This window comes from Nansenia antarctica (genome assembly GCF_963989245.1).
Source record: "Nansenia antarctica genome assembly, chromosome: 7".
Lineage (NCBI taxonomy): Eukaryota > Metazoa > Chordata > Actinopteri > Argentiniformes > Microstomatidae > Nansenia > Nansenia antarctica.
In genome coordinates this window covers 38,271,113-38,298,037 of record NC_137677.1, presented here as the reverse complement: position 1 = coordinate 38,298,037, position 26,925 = coordinate 38,271,113, and the positions used below count along the sequence as shown (strand labels likewise).

At 48.8% G+C, this 26,925-nt stretch overlaps 1 protein-coding gene across 2 annotated transcripts in view; it reads left to right on the top strand.

The window, feature by feature from the left end:
- The window catches only part of LOC308162238 (C-terminal-binding protein 1-like), a 34,772-nt gene extending 8,066 nt beyond the window's left edge, over positions 1-26,706 (top strand). For both annotated transcript variants that reach the window (XM_080536364.1, XM_080536365.1), the window contains 8 exons: positions 6,165-6,319; positions 14,626-14,770; positions 15,999-16,205; positions 16,980-17,194; positions 19,132-19,262; positions 20,316-20,443; positions 22,989-23,109; positions 26,520-26,706. In XM_080536364.1, the coding sequence (XP_080392490.1) occupies positions 6,165-6,319; positions 14,626-14,770; positions 15,999-16,205; positions 16,980-17,194; positions 19,132-19,262; positions 20,316-20,443; positions 22,989-23,109; positions 26,520-26,691 (1,274 nt within the window). In that variant the 3' untranslated portion in view covers positions 26,692-26,706. The remainder of the gene's footprint in view (positions 1-6,164; positions 6,320-14,625; positions 14,771-15,998; positions 16,206-16,979; positions 17,195-19,131; positions 19,263-20,315; positions 20,444-22,988; positions 23,110-26,519) is intronic.
- The last annotated feature ends 219 nt before the right edge of the window (positions 26,707-26,925 follow it).

The window sequence follows — 26,925 nt, the reverse complement described above, 5'->3', positions numbered from 1 at the left end:
AGGGGTGCACACGGCTGTTGGCACGGTGAAGGTGAACCCCCCGAGGCAGCCGATTGGCCGATACAGGAGCACACACACAGACACAGAAAGTCTTGAGGGGGATTAACAAACACTCTCTGGTTGGCACCAAGTGTTGTTGATCATGAAGCATACCCCTCCTCCCTCCTCTTCCTCCCTCCCTCCTCCCTCCTCCTCCCTCCCTCCCTCCTCCTCCCTCCCTTTTCCCAGAAAGATATTCTTTATTTTAAAGATTCTTCTTTTTTTTCTTCTTTTTTTTCTTCTTTTTATTGAGATAGAGACAGTAGAGATTTGACATGAAGGATGGGTGTGTGAGAGAGAGAGAGGAGGGATGACATGCAGGACATGTCCGCGGCCGGAATCGACCCGGGAACCCTGTGGTTACATAGCCGATGCTTAGTGTGTTACGCCACCGAGCGCCACGCCACAAAGGCGTGGTCCGGTGCGTCCCCCATCAGCCTCTGGTCTCGAGAGGACATGGCAGTCCCTTGTTTCTCACTGGAGCTGGAAGGAAATCCTCACAGCTTGTTGTTCCTGTGTGTGTGTGTGTGTGTGTGTGTGGAAGTCACAGTGTGTGTATGTGTGTGTGTGTGTGTGTGTGTGGAAGTCTCAGTGGGGGTGTGTGTGTGTGTGTGTGTGTGTGTGTGTGTGTGTGTGTGTGTGTGATGCGGGGGGGGGGGGGGGGTGGGAGAACATCACGCCTCCAGCCAAGAACAGGCGAAGAGGGAATTTAGGTCATGACTCAGAACCATGCCTCTCCCACCCCCCCCCTCCCCTCCCCCCCCCCCCTCCCCTCTCACCCCCCTCCCCTCCCCTCCCCCACCCGTCACACCCCACCACCTCCACAAGCATCTCAGTTTATTAGGAACACCTGTACGCCTTCTCATTCAGGCACTTGTATCTTAACGTGGTGGGGAATGTTTTCTTGGCACACTCTGGGCCTGTTAATACCAAACCCATTGGGGGGCAGCTGTGTCTCAGGAGATAGACCCGCCGTCTAATGATCGCAAGGTCGGCAGATCGGTGGTTAGAGCCCCGGCTGGCCACATGTTGAAGTGTCCTTGGGCAGGACACTGAACCCCAAATTGCTCCCAGTGAGCGGGCCGGCACCTTGCATGGTAGCTTGCTGCCATTGGTGTGTGAATGTGTGTGTGATTGGGTGAATGAGAGACCATTGTAAAGCGCTTTGGATAATAAGTCAGTCCATTTATTCCTCAATATTGACATTGCAGCATTCAGATACAAAAACACAGTAATAATAATAATAATAATAATAATAATAAGTAACGTAAGTTAAAAAAATAAAAATAAGTAATAATAATAAAGTAACCCTACTTTACCCTTGATAAAGTAATACATTTATGGATTTTACAGTGGCTTCAATAGTACAAAAATGCTGTTCAAATTACGATGATATGAAATGCAATATAATACAATACAGTACGGTAGTAAATTAGTGTAATGATTAGGGTTGGGTACCGAAAATCGGTACCGGTATATACCGGTTACTTTACATTCGGTATCTACCGTACCGAATTGCAAAGGAGATTTCGGTACCTCATTTCGGTACTTTTCTATCTCGCCCCCTGGTGTCCGGTGTCATGCAACAGTCAACTGGTGACTCGTGACGTCACATCGCCTGTAAAATTTCCACTCAGTGCGTGTCGTGGTAGTGAGCTGAGCAGTTGTGTTACGAGTTAAGAAGAGTGAGTGAAAGCATATATACTAAATTATTATATTATCTGAATTGTATTATTATTATTATTATTATTATTATTATTATCATCATCATATTATCGAATTTCGCTAGCTAGCCTAGCTACGAGGTCACCGAGAATGCTGAAGCCCCTAATGAAGCGTTCTAAAGTGTGGCTGCATTTCACCCGACTCGACGAAAACAACGCGAAGTGCTCAAAATGCTTAAAATCATTCGTGTGTAAAGCAGGGAACACATCTAACTTGATGAAACACCTGGCAACGCACGGGATACATTTAAGGGTAGGAGGGTGCACCGTGTTTGACAGCTTGCGCAACCCGAATGTAAAGTAACCGGTATATACCGGTACCGATTTTCGGTACCCAACCCTACTTGAAAGTGCACCTGAAAAATCAATCGTCATGTCATCATGGACCAGAGAGGGGGAGGGGAGTAGTAGTAGCTGAGCGGCAATAGAGTTTGGATTTTGACGAGGTGGAGGGCTCCAGTTTATCAGAGTTATATTTCCTCTTGGTCTTCTTGGTTCTGGGGGCTATGCAGGCCTCTTCACTTGATCCCTTTTCTAAGAATATTCTGATGTCCTTGAGGGGCTGCCGAACAAGTGTGTACTCGTATTCGACATCAGTACCAACGATAGGCACCCCCAGCTTAATGGAGTCCCCAAGGCTCAGGAGTTTTATTTTCATTTATTTTAATTTGAGTGTATATTTAACTAATATATATTGTGCCTCAGCAATAAAAAAGTGAAAAGCTGTTTAATGTTGTCGACCGTGTTATTATATATATATATATATATATGTCATTTTAAAAAATCAAAAGTACCGAATTAAGTACCGTTTCGGTACCGTTTTTAAAGTATCGGTTAGGTACCGGTACCGGATAAAACCCAAACGATACCCAACCCTAGTAATGATATATAAGTAATCCAGTAGTGTGCAGTAGTTAATAATAATACTGTAATATGTTAATGTTTGTAGTGTGCGTGGGGTTGGTTGGGGGGTGGCACTCTTTTGTATTCTTTTGTGTATTTCTCCAGGAGTCTGATTGCTTGGGGGGAAGTAGCTGTTTGTTGTCAGCCTCTGGGTTTCAGCCAATAGGCAGTAGGTGGAACGGTTTCAGTTTCACCACCTGGTTGGTGTGTTCATCCCAGGTGAGGTCGCTGGTGATGTGAACCCCCAGGAACTTGATGCTGTTGACCCTCTCCACAGCAGACCCGCTGATGGTGATGATGGGGTGTTGTGCCTGTGTCCATCTTCACCATGTGCCTCTATCTTCTAATGGCTACTTCCAGCATGGTGATGATGCACCATGTCACAAAGCAGAAGTCGTCTCAAACTGGTTTCATGAACGTGACAATGAGTTCAGTGTTCTTCAGTGGTCTTCCCAGTCACCGGATCTGGATCCAATAGAACACCTTTGGGATGTGGTCGAACAGGAGATTCACATTGACTCATTGTATTGCAAATATACTTGGCAATAAAAATAATTCTGATTCTGATTGAAAGGAGCTGCACATGACGGGGCGGCTGTGTCTCAGGAGGTAGAGCTGACGTCTAATGATCGCAAGGTCGGCCGATCGGCGGTTCGAACCTCGGCTGGCCACATGTCGAAGTGTCCTTGGGCAAGACCCCAAAATTGCTCCCAATGAGTGGGCCAGCACCTTGCATGGTAGCTTGCCGCCATTGTAAGGCACTTTGGAATAAGGTGCTGTGTAAGTCAGTCTGTTTACTATTTATGTTCCTAGTCCAGCAGCTGGAAGGTCCTTGGCACCTCTGCAGGGCTGTGGAGTGACGGTGTTTAACAGGTCTGCTGGCCTCTGGCCTGGGCTCTGGGCTGGCCTGGGTGTCAGCGTATTGGTTTCTCCTGGAGGAAGCTAGCTGGTAGCTAGGAGGAAGCTAGCTGGTATTGACGGCAAACATAAACAAACAGCTCATTGTCATGTTCACTCGTGGCTACAGGGAAGCCAGATATGGTGTGTGTGTGTGTGTGTGTGTGTGTGTGTGTGTGTGTGCGCGTGCCTGCGTGTGTACGTGTGACTCCTGTCTGTGTGTGTGTGTGTGTGTGTGTGTGTGTGCGCGCGCCTGCGTGTGTGCGTGTGACTCCTGTCTGTCTGTATGTGGGTGTGTGTGTGTGTGTGCGTGTGACTCCTGTCTGTGTGGGTGGGTGTGTGTGTGCCCGTGTGACGTGCGTGTCACTGTGACTCCTGTGTGTGTGTGTGCGTGTGACTCCTGTGTGTGTGTGTGTGTGTGACTCCTGTGTGTGTGTGTGCGTGTGACTAGTGTGTGTGTGTGTGTGTGTGTTTTGAACCCTGTCTCTTTAGAAGTCTCTGATACTCTTCTGCATATGTATTTCCTCATGAGTACTGTTGTTTTGTAACCATGACTACTCTTGTTGTGTAACCATGACTACCTCTCACCCCACCCTCGTGGGTACTGCTGTGCCACAGGTGCAGGGAGTCATGGGAGTTGTAGTTCTCTCGTTGTAGTCCTGTCTATGCTGTTAGCACAGGTTTATCTAACTCAGGGATGTCAAACTCATTTTAGCTCAGGGCACACATGGAGGAAAATCTATCTCAAGTGGGCCGGACCGGTAAAATCCTGGCGTAATAACTTAATAATAACGACAACTTCAGATAGTTTTACTTCGGTCCAAAATAGTACAAGCACATTCTGAAAATGTACACATCACAATAATCCTCTTATTTGGAAAAAAAAACATTAGCAATTTCAAGAACACAATGCCTCAGTGATTGGAACTTAGACTTCGTCTCAGTGTATCTACAAAGCCATAACACTTTAAGTCACAGCCTATCTGCGATTGAACAAAATACAAAATAAATAATAAATGAATAAAACAACTCTTCTAGGTATCAAATACCTCATTTGTCGTTTCCACATATTAATCCTGTGCTCAACAAACCATACAAACTGAGGTAGAAACTATTCAAGAGGGTTGAGTTACTCCCTGTCTTGTAGGCTACACTATTTTTATTTATTTTTTAAATTAGTTTTTCAGATTTTATCCCCTTTTCACCCAATTTGGTATCCAATTGAACCCAACCTAGCATCCAATTATCCCCTGCCTATTGCGTAGGATCCGTCGCACGACCCCGTGGCCGGCAGCCCCAGAGGAGGCCGCCAGGCAGACTAGCTGACTGGCTCCTCGAGCCCAGCACCGTTATTCCGGCACCCCGGGGGCGCTGTTGCGCGACGGATCCTTGTCCGGAAATATTCCTATACCGCCCTCGGGAGCGGCCGCTCAATATGCCGCTCCCTGTGTGTGCCCCGGCCATATCCGGGTCTGGCGAGCTGGGATTCCATCCCAGTCCCCGGTGGGCAGCTTGCACTAGTGGCTAGTGCTTAGACCGCTACACCACCGCGGGGCTCTGGCTACACTATTTATTGATGGAAAAATAATGATTAGATACGTGTAATGGTGTTTGTGATACGTTCTAATGCTTTGGTCCGCATATCGGGATCTGATGTAATGCTCAGATTATATATATATATTTTTAATACATTTCCGCGTTGAAAGTCAACGACACATCGCTAGTCAGCTAACACAGCTTGTTTTGTGAGCCTGCTAACAATGTAAAGTAGTGTTATAGTTAACTAGGTAGAAGTGGGGATTACTCACCCAATCCATTGCGTTGCAGTATTTTGGCTTGACTAGTGAGTTTGTGTTGTGATTCTCAACGACTTCAAAACGTAGTTCCGTGTTTCAAAAGACACGTGTGTCACAAACATTTTGATTGGTTGCTAACATGAGGACCAAAGCATTTGACAGGGACATTTTGGGGCAATGACTCTGGGTGCCAAAGCACGTAATGTTGACAAGCTAGCTCCGACTCCCTGTGCCTACTTCCTCAGCCCCGGTATAAACCGCTTGCTTGCTGGACGGAAGTGCGACATCTAGTGGACACATTTAGCAGTTTACCCCGCATCTAATTTTTATGCTTTGCAAAATCATCTCATGGGCCGGATTAAACTCGTTCACGGGCCTGATCGGGCCCGCGGGCCGGACGTTTGAAAGCCCTGATCTAACTGATTCCTGTTGACTGATGTCACTTCCTGTTGGTGTGCCAGGGTGGAGGGGCTTCGAAGGGAGTGTGTGTGTGTGTGTGTGTGTGTGTGTGTGTGTGTGTGTGTGTGTGCGCGCGCGTCTGCGTGTGTGTCTCTGTGTGTCTCTCTGTGTGTGTGTCTCTCTGTGTGTGTGTGTGTGTGTGTGTGTGTGTGTGTGTGTGTGTGTGTGACTGACTCACTCCCACGTCTCCAGACAGACAGGCAACAACGGTGTGTTGACTCACTAACGTCTGTGGCCTGCTGGTCCTGAACCAGACGACGGTGTTTGATGTGTGTGTCACCCTGGGGTCAACAACTGGCTGTCCAGAGTCTAACCTCCCCCTCCCCCTCCCCTCCTCCCCCCCCAGGCATCCGCCCCCCCATCCTGAATGGGCCCATGCACCCGCGCCCCCTGGTGGCCTTGCTGGACGGGCGGGACTGCACTGTGGAGATGCCCATCCTGAAGGACGTCGCCACGGTCGCCTTCTGTGACGCCCAGAGCACCCAGGAGATCCACGAGAAGGTACACACACACACACACACACACACAGAGCACCCAGGAGATCCACGAGAAGGTACACACACACACACACACACACACACACAGAGCACCCAGGAGATCCATGAGAAGGTACAAACACACACTACCAGGAGATCCATGAAAAGGTACACACACACACACAAACCTGATTTCACACCCAGAGCAGCCAGGAGATATATTTTTTATTTAACCAGGCAGGCCAATAAGAACTGATTATTTACTTATTTACATTGGCGGCCTGGCAAAAGACAAAAGCCTCTTGGGAGGAGGGGCTGAAATCAGGTTACATGTTAAAAACAAAAGAACACACGACAGACAGCGGCACACATCCAAGCATTTCCTGCACAGTTAAAAGACAGGGCTCTACGCTAACCTTTTTCACTAGGAGCACATGTGCTCCTAAATGAAAAATGTTAGGGGCACACAAAGAAATTTAGGAGCACAGTGAAAAATGTAATTATAACACATTTTTATTAGTGATTTTGCAATTCTTGCACCAAAATCACACATTGGCCCATGCCTACAGCCCTACTAGACGCAGAGTTGATGGCATTGTATTATGGTAACTAGCTGTATCAAGTTCTCCTGGTTAGCAGCATGTTCATTCATTCATCCATGTCATGCCTGTCAGCTAGCAGCTAGCAGCCCAGCCAGGCTTTAGGGCTAGGTCTGTCAGCTAGCAGCCCAGCCAGGCCATGCAGAGGTCTGTCTCCATGCTGCCCACCTCCCTGCTGCTGGGTCAAGCTACATCAGTCACACACGGTGGCCAGACAACTCCACATCTAGGGGTATTAAACTACCCCACATCCAGATGACCAGTCCCCAGCCCCATGCTGCCCGGGGTGGTGACATGTGGAGGTGGCCAGCCCAGCACGGTGCCTCTGCGGCGGCTAGCTGTTAGCACACCACCATCCCCGGGGGTCCCACCTCTCTGCCACACTCAAGTACAACATGTTGCATTTTCATGCCATTAGGCAACTTGCTTCCTAGGGTTTCCTAGGATTAGAGATGCATTTGGACTTCTGGAGTACCTCCACTACTTTCAATGGGTTCTGAAGGTCTGAGAGCTTTCTACTTTCTACCCTGGGTAGTTAACCCTGGTTGTAACCTTGGGTTCAAATCTGGAGTGTGTGGGACCAAATCTGTAGATGTGGTGAGCTAATGAAGCTAATGAAGCTTGAGATGAGAAAAGGGCGCTTGTCTCTTTAAGGCCCAGGAGGGAGTTAGCGATTAGCGATGTTAGCTTAGCGCCAGTTTAACAGAAGTAACTTCACTTTTAACATGACTTCCCGTGGTCGTAGCGGGCTGGCTGACGGCTTAAAATGTGGCCACACGGTACGCGCAGATTTATTTTTAGAATAAAAAAAAAATAAAAAATATATCTGTACTCGCACGTGTGCTCGTGAATTTATTTCTCTAGTCGCACAGATGTATTTTTAGTCGCAAATGCGAGTGAAATGGTCGCACTGTAGAGCCCTGAAAGACCTCCTCCACTTACATACAGTCACAGCATCAGTCATAAGTTAAAAGGACAGCGTCACACATCCACATAAACCCCACACAACATTAAGCACAACAGAAGCACACTAACAGAATAAAAAAATAGCATACATACAGTATGCACATTTGGACAGACACAGGAAGTCAACAGGCATGCATGGGACAGACAGTAAGCAGCCAACAGGAAGGGTTTGGAAAAGCACTAGAGGGTTGAAAAACTGTTTCATGTGTCAGTGACAGGGTATCCGCGGTGTCTTGAAAAGTATTAAAAGTTGATAAATACATTTTGGGAAAATCAAGACCCTTAAGTATTAAAAAGTCTTATCACGATTTTATGAGGTCTTGAATTTTGTAGGTATTTTTCTGAATTTAGACTCTGTCCAAAGAGTTTGTCCTAAAAACCTTTAGTAAAAGTTTGTGAATTTATTAGTTTTATTAAAAAACAAAGATGAACCGGACATTCTGTTGTATGATAGTGGTCTAGTCTATTGCAAACTAAAGCTGTTAAGTTAAAAGGTTAGGGTCACTGATGTAAACGGTTACAGCTCCAAGTGGCGGTGAGGTCTGGAAAAATATTGACACGGTCTTTAAAAAGTCTTAGAAAGGTATTGAAATTAACCTCAAGATTCCTGTTTATACCTTGAGTGAGAATGTCCATGATTTACATTTACATTTTTGGCATTTAGCAGACGCCTTATTCCAAAGCGACTTACAATCAATACATTTGAATACTAAGCATGTGAATCAGCAATCCACCATTCGTTGCAGGAAGAGTAATCTAGCTCGGGCCCGGGGCCACTGATGGAAGGAAAAACCTTCTCCCTATCGCCTTCTACAAATATTTTATTTTTTCTGGAGAAACTGAGAAACAGTACAATGGGGGCAATAGAAGTTCTTAGGGACACAGTAGAGGGGAAAGCGGGTGTCTTTAGGAGACGTAGTGGTGAGGGTCAGAAGCTGTCTCAGGAGGAGCAGTTAAGATGTAACCTGAAGAGATGGGTCTTCAGTCTACGACGGAAGATGGGTAGTGACTCAGCCGTTCTGACGGCCGTGGGGAGCTCATTCCACCAGCGGGGAGCCAGTGTTGTGAAGAGACGTGATCGGGCAGCCCGACTGCTGTGTAGAGGAGGTGGGGCCAGTCGGCCAGCCGAGGTGGAGGAGCGAAATGTGAGCGGGCAGGGGTTTGGGGGGTTACCATTTCCTTCAGGTAGGCCGGGGCTGTCCCTTTAGCTGCCTGGTATGCAAGCACCAGGGTCAGGGCTCTACGCTAACCTTTTTCACTAGGAGCACATGTGCTCCTAAATGAAAAATGTTAGGGGCACACAAAGAAATTTAGGAGCACAGTGAAAAATGTAATTATAACACATTTTTATTAGTGATTTTGCAATTTTTGCACCAAAATCACACATTGGCCCATGCCTACAGCCCTACTAGACGCAGAGTTGATGGCATTGTATTATGGTAACTAGCTGTGTCAAGTTCTCCTGGTTAGCAGCATGTTCATTCATTCATCCATGTCATGCCTGTCAGCTAGCAGCTAGCAGCCCAGCCAGGCTTTAGGGCTAGGTCTGTCAGCTAGCAGCCCAGCCAGGCCATGCAGAGGTCTGTCTCCATGCTGCCCACCTCCCTGCTGCTGGGTCAGGCTACATCAGTCACACACGGTGGCCAGACAACTCCACATCTAGGGGTATTAAACTACCCCACATCCAGATGACCAGTCCCCAGCCCCATGCTGCCCGGGGTGGTGACATGTGGAGGTGGCCAGCCCAGCACGGTGCCTCTGCGGCGGCTAGCTGTTAGCACACCACCATCCCCGGGGGTCCCACCTCTCTGCCACACTCAAGTACAACATGTTGCATTTTCATGCCATTAGGCAACTTGCTTCCTAGGGTTTCCTAGGATTAGAGATGCATTTGGACTTCTGGAGTACCTCCACTACTTTCAATGGGTTCTGAAGGTCTGAGAGCTTTCTACTTTCTACCCTGGGTAGTTAACCCTGGTTGTAACCTTGGGTTCAAATCTGGAGTGTGTGGGACCAAATCTGTAGATGTGGTGAGCTAATGAAGCTAATGAAGCTTGAGATGAGAAAAGGGCGCTTGTCTCTTTAAGGCCCAGGAGGGAGTTAGCGATTAGCGATGTTAGCTTAGCGCCAGTTTAACAGAAGTAACTTCACTTTTAACATGACTTCCCGTGGTCGTAGCGGGCTGGCTGACGGCTTAAAATGTGGCCACACGGTACGCGCAGATTTATTTTTAGAATAAAAAATAAATAAAAAATATATCTGTACTCGCACGTGTGCTCGTGAATTTATTTCTCTAGTCGCACAGATGTATTTTTAGTCGCAAATGCGAGTGAAATGGTCGCACTGTAGAGCCCTGAAAGACCTCCTCCACTTACATACAGTCACAGCATCAGTCATAAGTTAAAAGGACAGCGTCACACATCCACATAAACCCCACACAACATTAAGCACAACAGAAGCACACTAACAGAATAAAAAAATAGCATACATACAGTATGCACATTTGGACAGACACAGGAAGTCAACAGGCATGCATGGGACAGACAGTAAGCAGCCAACAGGAAGGGTTTGGAAAAGCACTAGAGGGTTGAAAAACTGTTTCATGTGTCAGTGACAGGGTATCCGCGGTGTCTTGAAAAGTATTAAAAGTTGATAAATACATTTTGGGAAAATCAAGACCCTTAAGTATTAAAAAGTCTTATCACGATTTTATGAGGTCTTGAATTTTGTAGGTATTTTTCTGAATTTAGACTCTGTCCAAAGAGTTTGTCCTAAAAACCTTTAGTAAAAGTTTGTGAATTTATTAGTTTTATTAAAAAACAAAGATGAACCGGACATTCTGTTGTATGATAGTGGTCTAGTCTATTGCAAACTAAAGCTGTTAAGTTAAAAGGTTAGGGTCACTGATGTAAACGGTTACAGCTCCAAGTGGCGGTGAGGTCTGGAAAAATATTGACACGGTCTTTAAAAAGTCTTAGAAAGGTATTGAAATTAACCTCAAGATTCCTGTTTATACCTTGAGTGAGAATGTCCATGATTTACATTTACATTTTTGGCATTTAGCAGACGCCTTATTCCAAAGCGACTTACAATCAATACATTTGAATACTAAGCATGTGAATCAGCAATCCACCATTCGTTGCAGGAAGAGTAATCTAGCTCGGGCCCGGGGCCACTGATGGAAGGAAAAACCTTCTCCCTATCGCCTTCTACAAATATTTTATTTTTTCTGGAGAAACTGAGAAACAGTACAATGGGGGCAATAGAAGTTCTTAGGGACACAGTAGAGGGGAAAGCGGGTGTCTTTAGGAGACGTAGTGGTGAGGGTCAGAAGCTGTCTCAGGAGGAGCAGTTAAGATGTAACCTGAAGAGATGGGTCTTCAGTCTACGACGGAAGATGGGTAGTGACTCAGCCGTTCTGACGGCCGTGGGGAGCTCATTCCACCAGCGGGGAGCCAGTGTTGTGAAGAGACGTGATCGGGCAGCCCGACTGCTGTGTAGAGGAGGTGGGGCCAGTCGGCCAGCCGAGGTGGAGGAGCGAAATGTGAGCGGGCAGGGGTTTGGGGGGTTACCATTTCCTTCAGGTAGGCAGGGGCTGTCCCTTTAGCTGCCTGGTATGCAAGCACCAGGGTCAGGGCTCTACGCTAACCTTTTTCACTAGGAGCACATGTGCTCCTAAATGAAAAATGTTAGGGGCACACAAAGAAATTTAGGAGCACAGTGAAAAATGTAATTATAACACATTTTTATTAGTGATTTTGCAATTTTTGCACCAAAATCACACATTGGCCCATGCCTACAGCCCTACTAGACGCAGAGTTGATGGCATTGTATTATGGTAACTAGCTGTGTCAAGTTCTCCTGGTTAGCAGCATGTTCATTCATTCATCCATGTCATGCCTGTCAGCTAGCAGCTAGCAGCCCAGCCAGGCTTTAGGGCTAGGTCTGTCAGCTAGCAGCCCAGCCAGGCCATGCAGAGGTCTGTCTCCATGCTGCCCACCTCCCTGCTGCTGGGTCAGGCTACATCAGTCACACACGGTGGCCAGACAACTCCACATCTAGGGGTATTAAACTACCCCACATCCAGATGACCAGTCCCCAGCCCCATGCTGCCCGGGGTGGTGACATGTGGAGGTGGCCAGCCCAGCACGGTGCCTCTGCGGCGGCTAGCTGTTAGCACACCACCATCCCCGGGGGTCCCACCTCTCTGCCACACTCAAGTACAACATGTTGCATTTTCATGCCATTAGGCAACTTGCTTCCTAGGGTTTCCTAGGATTAGAGATGCATTTGGACTTCTGGAGTACCTCCACTACTTTCAATGGGTTCTGAAGGTCTGAGAGCTTTCTACTTTCTACCCTGGGTAGTTAACCCTGGTTGTAACCTTGGGTTCAAATCTGGAGTGTGTGGGACCAAATCTGTAGATGTGGTGAGCTAATGAAGCTAATGAAGCTTGAGATGAGAAAAGGGCGCTTGTCTCTTTAAGGCCCAAAAGGGAGTTAGCGATTAGCGATGTTAGCTTAGCGCCAGTTTAACAGAAGTAACTTCACTTTTAACATGACTTCCCGTGGTCGTAGCGGGCTGGCTGACGGCTTAAAATGTGGCCACACGGTTCGCGCAGATTTATTTTTAGAATTGAAAAAAAAAAAATATCTGTACTCGCACGTGTGCTCGTGAATTTATTTCTCTAGTCGCACAGATGTATTTTTAGTCGCAAATGCGAGTGAAATGGTCGCACTGTAGAGCCCTGACCAGGGTCTTGAATCTGATGCGAGCTGCTATCGGGAGCCAGTGCAGGGTGCGAAGGAGAGGGGTGACATGCGAGTATTTGGGGAGGTTGAATACCAGCCGGGCAGCAGCATTCTGGATGAGCTGCAGAGGTCTAATGGCTGAAGCGGGGAGCCCAGCCAGGAGTACATTGCAGTAATCCAGGCGGGAGATGACCAGTGCCTGGGTCAAGAGTTGCGCTGCCTCTCTGGTAAGGAATGGTCGTATCCTTCTGATGTTGTAGAGGAAGAATCTGCAGGAGCGAGCCGTTGCTGCAATGTTCTCCGCACAGGATAGTCGGTTATCCAGGATCACTCCAAGGTTCTTGGCTGTCAGGGAGGGGGTTACAGTAGAGTTCTCCACTGTGATGGAGAAGTCTTGGAGAGGGCAGGCTTTCCCGGCGATGAAGAGGAGCTCGGTCTTGTTAAGATTGAGCTTGAGATGGTGGTCAGCCATCCAAGTTGAAATGTCAGCGAGACATGCTGAGATACGGGTTGCCACGTGTACATCAGACGGGGGGAAGGACAGGAAGAGTTGAGTGTCGTCTGCGTAGCTGTGGTAGGAAAGCCCATGTGAAGAGATTACCGAGCCAAGAGACTTGGTGTAGAGGGAGAAAAGTAGGGGCCCTAGGACAGAACCCTGGGGTACTCCAGTGGAAAGGGTTCGTGGAGAAGACAGCGATTCTCTCCAGGTCACCTGGTAGGAGCGGCCCGCCAGGTAGGAAGAAAACCAGGAGTGTGCGGTGCCAGAGATGCCCAGGTCTGAGAGGATGGAGAGAAGGATCTGGTGATTGACTGTGTCGAAGGCAGCAGACAGGTCAAGGAGAATGAGAACAGAGGAGAGGGAGGAAGCTTGGGCAGAGTGGAGGGCTTCCGTGACAGCAAGGAGCGCAGTCTCAGTGGAATGCCCAGCCTTGAAGCCGGATTGGTGGGGGTCTAAGTGATCCATCTTCCGGAGATAGTCAGTCAGTTGTTTAGATGCCACGCGTTCAAGGGTTTTGGAAGGGAAGGAGAGAAGGGATACAGGTCTGTAATTGTGGACAGATGATGATGGGTCAAGGGTAGGTTTCTTGAGGAGAGGCTTGACTCTGGCTATTTTGAAGGCCGCTGGGACAGATCCTGTGGATAGGGAGGAGTTGATTAGGGTGGTAAGGTAAGGAAGGATGTCGGCGGAAATGGATTGGAGAAGGGGGGAGGGGATGGGATCAAGAGGGCATGTGGTTGCCCGCTTTGATGTGATAAGTGTGAGAATCTCATCAGGGGAGAGGGGGGGAAAAGATGACAATCCAGAGACCGAGTGTCGAGGAGAGAGTTTGGAGGGGGTGTTAGCATTGTTAGTGGGAGGAGGGAGCGGTGGGGGGGAAAAGGTGCTGCTGATGTCGTCCACCTTTTTTTCAAAGTAGGTGACAAAGACATGAGTCCTGAAAAGCTGATTTGGAGATAAGAGAGTCCAGTTTGAGTGATTTCTGTAAATTGTTCCAGTCATTGGCTGCAGCAGCCCTGAATGAAGATTTACCTTGTGCAGTGTTTGTTTTTGGATTTATTTTTTTTACATTAGAAGGTAACACACACACACACACACACACACACACACACACACACACACACACACACACAGTACTAGTGAGCAACTTCCTGTTGAGGCTATAAACAGTTGTTTATTTCCTGTTTTAAGACAGAGACACTACTGATAGTTCTGTTCTACACACTCCTCATGCCTGTGTGTGTGTCTGTGTCTGTGTGTGTGTGTGTCTGTGTCTGTGTGTGTCTGTGTGTGTGTGTGTGTGGGTGTGTGGGTGTGTGGGTGTGTGGGTGTGTGTGTGTGTGTATGTGGGTGTGGGTGTGTGTGGGTGTGTGGGTGTTGAACGAGGCAGTGGGTGCCCTGCTGTACCACACCATCACGCTGATGTTAACCTGTCTCTCTCTCTCTCTCTCTGTGTGTGTGTGTGTGTGTGTGTGTGTGTGTGTGTGTGTGTGTGTGTGTGTGTGTGTGTGTGTAGGTGTTGAACGAGGCAGTGGGCGCCCTGCTCTACCACACCATCACGCTGAGCAGAGACGACCTGGACAAGTTCAAGGGGCTGCGCGTCATCGTCAGGATCGGCAGCGGGTTCGACAACGTCGACATCAAAGCTGCTGCAGAGCTGGGTGAGACACACACACAGAGACACACACACACACACACACACACACACACACACACTCAAACACACACACTCAAACACAGACAGACAGACAGACAGACAGAGACACACTCAAACACAAACAGACAGACAGACAGAGACACACACACAGACACACACAACACAGAGAGAGACACACACACACTCACAACACAGAGAGAGACCCACACAACACACACGCACACACACACACACACACAGAGGCAGACACACACACACACACACACACACACACACACACACAGACATAGGCACACAGACACACACACACACACACACACACACACACACACACACAGGTAAACATACACACACACACAGACACAAACACAAATGCACACGCACAAAATGTTCAGTCTATTTTTGGAGTACTCTGTGGAATGATGATGATCTGGCTTTGTGTCTCTGCTGTTTTGTGTTGTTCCAATGCAAACAACAGACATAAACATGTAAATACCAAAGCATTTGTAAGTGCAGGGGTGCCAATACTTTTGTCCATGACTGTATACTCAGGCACACGCACAAAGAAGCGAAGACGTTTGAACACATTACACCAATCCTGAGATCCCTACACTGGCTACCAGTCTCTCAGAGAATTGAATTCAAAATCCTCCTAATTACATAGAAATCACAAAATGGTCTTGGACCAAAATACACATCAGATCTCCTCCCACCCTATATTCCAACAAGGCCCCTAAGGTCTGCTGAGACTAATCAGCTAATCATTCCAAGAGTGAAAACAAAACACAAACTCCCTGAAGAAATCAAACAGGCCCAAACCCTAAAATAAATAAAAATCTAAGCTAAAATACCTTCATGTTTTGCAGCAGTTATGATTAAACACAAACACTTTTTTCAATGTCTTTATCCATTAACTATTGTCTTATTGAATGTTTTATCTATTTACTTTTTATATTTGCTTTTATTCATTGTCATTTTTATTTTCTTACTCTGCTCCTCTTGCTGTATTTTAATAATGTATGTAAAGCACTTTGAATTGCTCCTTTGATATGAAATAAACTTGCCTTGCCAACAACTTAGAAGAATACAAATGCGTCAATACACACACACACACACACACACACAAACACACAACACAGTCCAGCAGTACCTCTCTCTACACAGGGTGTCTATCCCAGCCAGCTCCTAACGACCTTTGACCCAGCAGCCTCTGACCTCTGACCCCCCCCCAGGCATCGCTGTGTGCAACGTTCCGGCGTGTTCTGTGGAGGAGACGGCGGACACGTCCCTGTGTCTGATCCTGAACCTGTACCGGCGGGTCACCTGGATGCACCAGGCCCTGAGGGAGGGGACCCGGGCCTCCAGCGTGGAGCAGATCAGGGAGGTGGCCGGGGGGGCCGCACGCATCCGGGGGGAGACCCTGGGAATCATCGGCCTGGGTGAGTAGGGGGGAGGGGGAGGGCTGGGTGGATGGGGGGAGGGCTGGATGGAGGGGGGGAGGGCTGGATGGAGGGGGGGAGGCTTGGGTGAGTACAGGGGGGGAGGGGGAGGGGGGACATTTCCATATTGAACAGAAGGTCATGAAATAAAAACATTGAACCTGTAATGAATACAGAATATAAACACACGTTTCCCTGTTACCACTGTGTTTCTCTCGCTAATAATACTAACTAATAATACTTACTAATAACACTAACTAATAATACTAACTAATAATACTAACTAATAATATTAACCTCCAGAACCGTTAAAATACGAACCAGGACACCAGTTTCAGCTCGTGGTCTTACTTTGAAAAGGCTTATTGAGGAAGTGACATCACATAGCAAGCAGGAATTTGAACCCCCCCCAAAAAACCTTTCAACCCCCCCCCAAAAAAATAAAATCGAAATACTTTTTTTTGCTTGCAGATTATTTGGGGGGGGGGGGCTTTCAAATAAAACATTTTCTTGTATATTTTTGTGAAACCTTCTTGCAACTTTTGGGGGGATTGCAACATAAAACACACATGTACCTTCAAAGTTTCAACTAGTCGTATTACCAAAAGCAGGCCGCATAGGTGACTCTGTCTGTGTGTGTGTGTGTGTCCGTGTGTGTGTGTCCGTGTGTGTGTGTGTGTGTGTGTGTCTGTGTGCGTGCGTGTGTGTGTCTGTGTGTGTGTCTGTGTGCGTGCGTGTGGGTGTGTGCGTGCGTCTGTGTGTGCTCCCCTGCAGGTCGTGTGGGCCAGGCGGTGGCTCTGCGGGCCAAGGCGTTTGGGTTCGGGGTGATCTTCTACGACCCGTACCTGCCCGACGGCGTGGAGCGCTCGCTGGGCCTGCAGCGCATGAACACCCTGCAGGACCTCCTCATCCACTCTGACTGCGTCTCCCTCCACTGCAGCCTCAACGAACACAACCACCATCTCATCAACGACTTCACCATCAAACAGGTACACACACACACACACACACACCTCCCTGCACTGCAGCCTCAACGAACACAACCACCACCTCATCAACGACTTCACCATCAAACAGGTACACACACACACACACACACACACACACACACACCTCCCTGCACTGCAGCCTCAACGAACACAACCACCACCTCATCAACGACTTCACCATCAAACAGGTACACACACACACACACACACACAACCACCACCTCATCAACGACTTCACCAACAAACAGGCACACACACACATACACACAACCACCACCTCATCAACGACTTCACCATCAAACAGGTGGGAGGGAGACACACACACACACCTCATCAAATCGATGACTTCACCATCAAACAGATGTACACACACGCACAACCACCACCTCATCAACGACTTCACCTTCAAACAGGTGGGAGACACACACACACACACACACACAACCACCACCATCTCATCAACAACTTCACCATCAAACAGGTACACACACACACACACACACACACACACACACCTCATCAACGACTTCACCATCAAACAGGTACACACACACACACACACACACACACACAACCACCGCCTCATCAACGACTTCACCATCAAACAGGTACGCTCTCTCTCACACACACACACACACACACACACACCAACGCACCCACCCACCACCGCTCGTCAACAACTAACCCTAAGTAGACACACACACAATGATATACTTTTTATGTGCTATGCTGTGGTGTGTGTGTGCGTGTGTCTATATTTTTTTATTCATTGTCTTATTATGTGGCTAAATGTTTATCTATTTATTTTCTTTATATATGTGTATCTATTCTTGCCATTTTTATTTGGATTCTTTTTTCTTACTATCCTTTTTCTGTATTTTTTTGTAAAGCACTTTGAATTGCCCCTGTTGTATGAAATGTGCTATACTAATAACCTGGCCTTGTCTTGTGTAGATGTACAGATAACCTGGCCTTGTCTTGTGTAGATGTACAGATAACCTTGTCTTGTCTTGTGTAGACGTACAGATAACCTTGTCTTGTCTTGTGTAGATGTACAGATAACCTTGTCTTGTCTTGTAGACGTACAGATAACCTGGCCTTGTCTTGTAGATGTACAGATAACCTGGCCTTGTCTTGTAGATGTACAGATAACCTGGCCTTGTCTTGTGTAGATGTACAGATAACCTTGTCTTGTGTAGACGTACAGATAACCTTGTCTTGTCTTGTGTAGATGTACAGATAACCTTGTCTTGTCTTGTAGATGTACAGATAACCTTGTCTTGTGTAGACGTACAGATAACCTGGCCTTGTCTTGTAGATGTACAGATAACCTTGTCTTGTCTTGTGTAGATGTACAGATAACCTGGCCTTGTCTTGTAGATGTACAGATAACCTGGCCTTGTCTTGTGTAGATGTACAGATAACCTGGCCTTGTCTTGTAGACGTAAAGATAACCTTGTCTTGTCTTGTGTAGATGTACAGATAACCTGGCCTTGTCTTGTGTAGATGTACAGATAACCTGGCCTTGTCTTGTAGATGTACAGATAACCTGGCCTTGTCTTGTAGATGTACAGATAACCTTGTCTTGTCTTGTGTAGATGTACAGATAACCTGGCCTTGTCTTGTAGATGTACAGATAACCTGGCCTTGTCTTGTAGATGTACAGATAACCTGGCCTTGTCTTGTAGATGTACAGATAACCTTGTCTTGTCTTGTGTAGATGTACAGATAACCTTGTCTTGTCTTGTGTAGATGTACAGATAACCTTGTCTTGTCTTGTAGATGTACAGATAACCTGGCCTTGTCTTGTAGATGTACAGATAACCTGGCCTTGTCTTGTAGATGTACAGATAACCTTGCCTTGTCTTGTAGATGTACAGATAACCTGGCCTTGTCTTGTAGATGTACAGATAACCTGGCCTTGTCTTGTCGTGTAGATGCGTCAGGGGGCGTTCCTGGTGAACGCGGCGCGGGGGGGTCTGGTGGATGAGAAGGCCCTGGCCCAGGCCCTGAAGGAGGGGCGCATACGGGGGGCCGCCCTGGACGTGCACGAGACAGAGCCCTTCAGGTACACACACACACACACACACTCCTCTCCCCTTCTCTCTCTCTATCTCCCCTTCTCTCTCTCTATCTCCCCTGCTCTCTCTCTCTCTCTCTTTCTCTCTCTCTCTCTCTCTCACACACTCTCTCACACAGCAGTGCTTTTCAGCTCAGCACAACTCTCTCCCTCCTCCCCCCCCCCTCTCTCTCCCCTTCCATCTCCCCCCCCTCTCTCTCTCTCTCCCTTTCCCTCTCTCTCTCCTGCTCTCTCTCTGTCTCTCTCTCCCCCCCCCCACCTCTCCCCCCCCCTCCCTCCCTCCCTTTATTGGCATGGAAAATACGTTGACATTGCCAAAGCAAGTGTGAAGATAATAGCAAAAACTAAAAGAATGTGATGTACATGCAATTAAATGTGTACTAGAAAAAAATCTATTATTTACAGTTTTATGGTGGTTTTATCCTGCTGGACGTCCTTTTACTGTCACAACAGCTAACAAACCTGGCTGTTGTGTTTGCACATTGTTGTACTTCCCCCGGCAGATATGGCAGTCTTTTTACATTAGTCATGTCTTCAAAGTCTTCTTGGCTGTTTGTAATCTGTGGGAAGTATGTGTCTCTGATGTCTGTGTGCAGTTGACGGGCAGTAAAAAGTGCAGCTATGTTTCCACCTCGTTTTGTGTGCAGTGGGTGCACAGGCTGTCCTTTTCTTGGGAGCCTGGTCTTCCTGTGGTGGCCTCTCTCTCTTTCTCCTGCTCTCTCTCCCCCTCCCTCTCTCTCTCTCTCCCTCCCCCTCCCTCTCTCTCTCTCTCCACCCCTCCCTCCCCCTCACCTCCCTCTCTCGATGGTGAGGCTGTGTTCACTGAGTCTGTACATAGTCAAGGACTGACTTTCTCTCTCTCGCTCTCTCTTTCTCTCTCACACACACAATGAGTGTAGTAGGGATGGGACAGAATAATCGGTTATTTGAATATGGAAAAATGTAGTTATGCACATCCCTAGTCTGTACATAGTCATGGATTTCTCTCTCTCTCTCTCTCTCCCCTCTCCCCCCCCCCCCCCCCTCTCTCTCTCTCTCTAGTTTCTCGGCGGGCCCTCTGAAGGACGCCCCTAACCTGATCTGCACCCCCCACACGTCCTGGTACAGCGAGCAGGCCAGCATAGAGGCCAGGGAGGAGGCCGCACGGGAGGTCCGCCGGGCCATCACCGGTACCACACACACACACACACATATATACACATACACACACACATATATACACACACACACATATAAACACATACCGTATTTTCCGCACTATAAGGCGCACTTAAAAGCCTTAAAACATTTTTTAAAACGACAGTGCGCCTTATAACCCGGAGCGTCTTATATATGGATCAATTTGTTAATTGGTTGATCCATACTGGTTGTACACGGCGCTCAAGGCGCTCTGTCAAAATGTTTCAGTACGACTGGTAAACTACAAAGCCGCACCGCTTGCAGCATTACGGTAATCAGTAAACACCGGTACTGATGTGCTTACTCACAGTCCCACACCACTTGTGTGTGTATAAAGACCCCAAGTAAAGAAGACTAAACAGAGTTTCCGAGGGAACAAAGCGAGATGGCCACAGTTAGACACAGTTAGAGGACAAACTCCAACAGTGGGTTGTTGAACAGAGAGCCGCAAGTAGAAGCGTCTCTACAGTCACTATTCGAATGAAGGCAACAGCGCGAGCACGGGACATGAACATCGATGAATTTCGAGGTGGTCCTTCTTGGTGCTTTCAACTTGAAGTTTTAAAGTACCCACTCGATATAATAAACAACAGTTTAACGATCACTAAACACTTATAATGTGTGTATTGGATTCATTATTCTCGTTTGCCGGAGGCTACCGGTAAGGGAGGGTTGACTTGTAAAAATACTTTCGTTTTAGCTTGTGTTCAAAAGCAAGAACTGTGTGTTCATCTTGTTATGTGTAGTTATGTGTTTTTAGCATGTCGATGTTCTCCCAGTATGTTGTCATGTTATTAAAATACAGTTTAGACCTTTGTAGCGATGTGTTTTGTTAGCAGCGTTCGTAGCTGTGGTGCGTTCAGAGTCACAAAACAGAAAAATTACGTTGCACATTTCACCAGGAGCTGTCACATATTGGTTGTTGGTTATAATTGTATAGCCTATTGGTTGTTTTCTGGTGTTGTTTTATTGTTTTGCTCTGTTTGTAGTCTACTTGATGTATTTTTATCAGCTGTTAAATCACCACAGCGGTTAATCCACTAATAGAGATAATACCAGATTGAAAATGCTTGTAGCTAACTACTCTATATCTCGTGGTCGCAGCTATTGCGAATTGCTATTCACGCGAGTCAGCTGTGAATCACCGCAGGTCCTTAACGCTTGTTGCAAAAATGGATGACGAACGGCTGATACTTGAGGTGGAAAAATATATATTTTTGACAGTGGAGCAGGTAGAACGTTGACGGTGACAACGCTCAGGTGGAGCATGGACAACGGGAAGTTGACACAACACCGATGGAGAGGTGACGCAACGCAGTAGGTGGAGCTTGGGCGTAACGCAACCCCAGTCAAACGTTTGACTGCAGTATTTTCTATTCTATGCGCTTTATAATCCGGTGCGCCTTATAATCCGGTGCGCCCTGTATATGAAAACAGTTCTAAAATAGGCCATTCATTGAAGGTGCGCCTTATAATCCGGTGCGCCTTATAGTGCGGAAAATACGGTACACACACATAAACAGACATATATACGCACACAGACACACACACACACACACACACACACAGACAGACAGACATGCATACATCCAACACACACACACACACACACCACGCACATACATACATACATACATACATACATACATACATACATACATACATACATACATACATACATACACACACACACACACACACACACACACACACACACACACACACACACACACACACCCACACATACACCCACACATACACCCACACATACACCCACACACAGACAGACAGATATACACACGCACGCACACACACACATTAGGGGTGGGACAACATTTCTATACAGCGATTATTGTATCGTGGTCTCTTGCGATATGATTATCGATTCACGGCAAAATATTGTACGGTTATCATATTGTGAGTCACCTTGCAATTCCCACACCTAATACACATACATACATATAACATATTTAACCTTCCCTCCCTCACCACCGGTCCTTGTCCCCTTCCTCCCTAACCCCTGGTCTTGTCCCCTCCCTAACCCCTGGTCTTGTCCCCTCCCTCCCTCCCTAACCCCTGGTCTTGTCCCCCCCTCCCTCCCTAACCCCTGGTCTTGTCCCCTCCCTCCCTCCCTAACCCCTGGTCTTGTCCCCCCCTCCCTCCCTAACCCCTGGTCTTGTCCCCCCCTTCCTCCCTCCCTCCCTAACCCCTGGTCTTGTCCCCCCCTCCCTCCCTAACCCCTGGTCTTGTCCCCTCCCTCCCTCCCTAACCCCTGGTCTTGTCCCCCCCTCCCTCCCTAACCCCTGGTCTTGTCCCCTCCCTCCCTCCCTAAACCCTGGTCTTGTCCCCCCCTTCCTCCCTCCCTCCCTAACCCCTGGTCTTGTCCCCTCCCTCCCTCCCTAACCCCTGGTCTTGTCCCGCCCCTCCCTCCCTAACCCCTGGTCTTGTCCCCCCCTCCCTCCCTAACCCCTGGTCTTGTCCCCCCCTTCCTCCCTCCCTCCCTAACCCCAGGTTAACTCTTCTCCCCCTCCCCAGGCCGTATCCCAGACAGTCTGAAGAACTGTGTGAATAAGGAGTATCTGATGGCGGCGTCCCAGTGGCCCAGCATGGAGACGGCCACCGTGCACCCAGAGCTCAACGGAGCTGCAGCCTACAGGTGAGGAGGGGGGGGGGCAACCCTGTCATCTAGGAGAGGGGGGGGGCAACCCTGTCATCTAGGAGAGGGGGGGTCAACCCTGTCATCTAGGAGACGGTTTTACAACCGTTTTATTCCCCATGCCGCCCACCTCATGCGTCCCTTGTACGAGACCCTGCGGGGGAAAGGGCCCAAGGACGTGTTGGACTGGTCCCCGGAGATGGACAAGGCTTTCGGGGCTGCTAAGAACGCGCTGGCCAACGCTGCTCTACTGGCGCACCCGTCTCCCACGGCCCCGGTCGCCCTCACGACGGACGCCTCTGACTATGCAGTGGGGGCGATGTGCGAGCAATGGGTGAACGGGGCTTGGCAGCCGCTGGCCTTCTTCAGCAAACAGCTCCGCGACAACGAGCGCAAGTACAGCACCTTTGACAGGGAACTGCTGGGTATTTTCCTTGCCACCAGACACTTTAGATTCCTGTTAGAGGGCCGCCAGTTCACCGCCTTCGTGGACCACAAGCCACTGACATTCTCCATGGCCGAGACCTCGGAGCCATGGTCTGGGCGTCAGCGGCGTCAGCTCTCGGTGATCTCCGAGTTCACCACGGACATCCAGCACTTGGCGGGCAAGGACAACTTCGTCGCCGACTGCCTCTCACGGGCGGTCGTCGGGTCTGTTCACTTAGGACTCGACTATGCCGCCATGGCGGCGGACCAAGCCGCAGACTCTGACATTCAGGCCTACCGGGTCGCTCCTACTGCACTGCAGCTGGAGGACGTGGTGTTCGACGCGGCCAAAGCCACTCTCCTCTGCGACGTCTCCACCGGCCAACCACGTCCTATGGTGCCGGCTGCCTGGCAGTGCAGGGTTTTCGATACCATCCACGGCCTTTCCCACCCGGGGGTGAAAGCCTCGGCTAAGTTGGTGGGGATTAAGTTTGTTTGGCCTGGCCTCCGGAGGGACGTTAGGACCTGGGCTGGCTCGTGTGTGGCATGTCAGCGCGCTAAGGTGCACCGCCATACCAAAGCCCCTTTGGCACCGTTTGTGCCCCCTGCCCCCGTCTCACGGATATACCTACCTCCTCACCATGGTGGATTGGACCACCAGGTGGCCAGAAGCTGTTCCCCTGGCCTCTACTACGGCAGCGGAGGTGGCCCGGGCGTTCATTGGGTGCTGGGTGGCCCGCTTTGGCACACCAGGTGACATCACGAGCGACAGGGGCCCCCAGTTCACCTCGGAGCTCTGGACTACGGTTGCTGAGCACCTGGGGGTGAAGATCCACCACACTACGGCGTACCACCCGCAGGGCAATGGACTTTGTGAGCGGTGCCATCGGGACATGAAGGCCGCTCTTCGGGCCAGCCTGATGGACAGTGGCTGGGTGGACCGCCTCCCTTGGGTCATGCTCGGTCTTCGCTCTGCCCCCAAAGAGGACCTCCAGGCCTCGTCCGCCGAGCTGGTGTATGGCCAGCCACTACGGGTCCCTGGGGAGTTTCTTCCAGATGCTGCAGCTCCCTGGTCGGCCGCCTCTCATAGAACTGTGTTCCGGGGCATTGTGGATGACCTCGTCCCCATTCCGACATCACGCCACTGCCTCCCCCAGTCCTACGTCCCCAGGGACCTGCCATTGGCCAAGTACGTTTTCATCCGATACGACAGCCATCGGGCTCCGCTGCGGCCCCCCTACGACGGGCCCTTCCGTGTCCTGGAGGCGGGCGCTAAGCACTTTGTGGTGGACATGGCGGGCAGGTCAGAGCGGGTCGCTATAGACCGTCTCAAGCCTGCTCACTTGAACATTGACGAGCCAGTTCAGTTGGCCCTACCCCCGCGGCGGGGCCGGCCCCCTGCCCCAACCTCTGTCCCTGCCCCAGTCCCTTCCATGGCCCGGGCTCCAGTTCCAGTTCTCACCCTTAATCCCCCTCCTGCAAAGCGCAGCCGTTTCGGCCGCTTGATCCACCCCCCGCCACGTTAACTGTGTGTACTGTTCTGTAGTACTTTTCATTGATTGCCTGTTCAGTTGGACTGTTAATGGTTATCTTTGTTTTTTTTACCTTCTGCGTTGGTGAATTCTGGGGGGGCCTGTGTGGTGATTCACATTAAGTTAATAGGAAAGACATTCACCAAGGAGTGTTTGTACCTTTAAGAGTGGGGGTTAAAGGGGCAAGGGTTTCCGGTTCCGGAGAAGGTTATTGTTGTTGTCACTGAGTGTATGTTGTATCAGAAAGTGAGAAGTAAACAACCTCGACTCCAACCTACGTCTGTCGTCTCATTGTTGCAACTCCCACAACACAACACTTTTGTTTTTGTTCAAATTTTTTCACGAGTTCAAATCAAAGACCTAAGACTTTTTCTATCTACGCAAAAGGCCTATTTCTCTCAAATTGTGTTCACAGATGTGTTTAAATCCGTGTAAGTGAGTGATTACTCCTTTGCCGAGATAATCCATCCACCTGACAGGCGTGGCATATCCAGATGCTGATTAGACAGCATGATTATTCAGGGTTCCTGCACTGGTCTTAAAACGCCTAAAAAAGTAGCTTAAAAAGTCTAAAATCCAGCAATCCGACTTACAAGGCCTAAAGGTCTTAAGTCTCAGTTATTAGGTCTAAAAAATGTAGGTGCTAGGTCCAAAAAAATAGATTTGCTTGTCCTGCAACGAAATCAGTCCAACCACATCGATTTACGTGGAAATTAATCAAGCTGGAACCAAAAAAATGCCAATTCGCTGCCCCCGAAAGAAATTATTGGTGAACAAAGCTACGCAGGATGACAAAAAGCTATCATATGGTGTCGCGATAGGTCTAAAATTCTATTCAAATAGGTAAAAAAAAAGTCTGAAAAGGTCTTAAATTTGACTTGTTGAAACTTGTAGGAACCCTGTTATTGCACAGGTGTGCCTTAGGCTGGTCACAGTAAAAGGCCACTCTAAAAATGTGCAGTTTTACCACACAGCACAATGCCGCAGATGTGGCAGGTTCTGAGGGAGCGTGCAGTTGGCATGCTGACTGCAGGAATGTCCACCAGAGCTGTTGACCGTGAATTGAAAGTTCATTTCTCTACCATGAGCCGTTTCCAATTCCAATTCTCAGAAACGCCTTTGGAGACGGCTTATGGTCGAGAAATGAACATTCAATTCACGGGCAACAGCTCTGGTGGACATTCCTGCCAATTGCACGCTCCCTCAAAAACAAAAGTGTTGCGTTTATATTTTTTGTTCAGTGTATATTATTCTATAGTCGACACATTCACAAAAAACCTAAATAATTTAAAATCGATCTCTGAGTCAAGATATCTGTCTTTGAATGCCCTGATCAGTCCTGATGTTCCATATTGCCCATTGGGAAGATTTCAACCACCACCTATTGTAACTCTGCTCTTTCTCTCTCCCCACTCCCTCCTCCCCTCCCTCCCCCGCCCCGCCTTCTCCCAGGTTTCCTGCAGGTCTAATGGGCGTGGCCACGGGCCTGTCGGGAGCGGGGCCGGGGGTGGAGGCCCTGGCGTTGGCTCACGCCATCGCCCCCGTGTCCCACCCCCCCCACGCCCCGTCACCAGGACAACCCTCCAAGGCCGAGGCGGACAGAGACCTCCCGTCTGACCAGTAGCAGCGCCCCCACAACAACACATTCCGTCACCCCTGGAAACCTATACCCCCCCTCCCCTCCCCTCAGCCCCCCACCCACCCAGCCACCATCATTGTCAAACCCCCACCCACCCATCCACCCCACCCACCTCAGACAGACTGACACTGGGACTCTTACCGGTTCCGTTCCACATTGATCTGGAGATGTGTTGAGCCCCGGGGTCTTCTTCAGAACACAGTAACCAGCCCCCCCCCC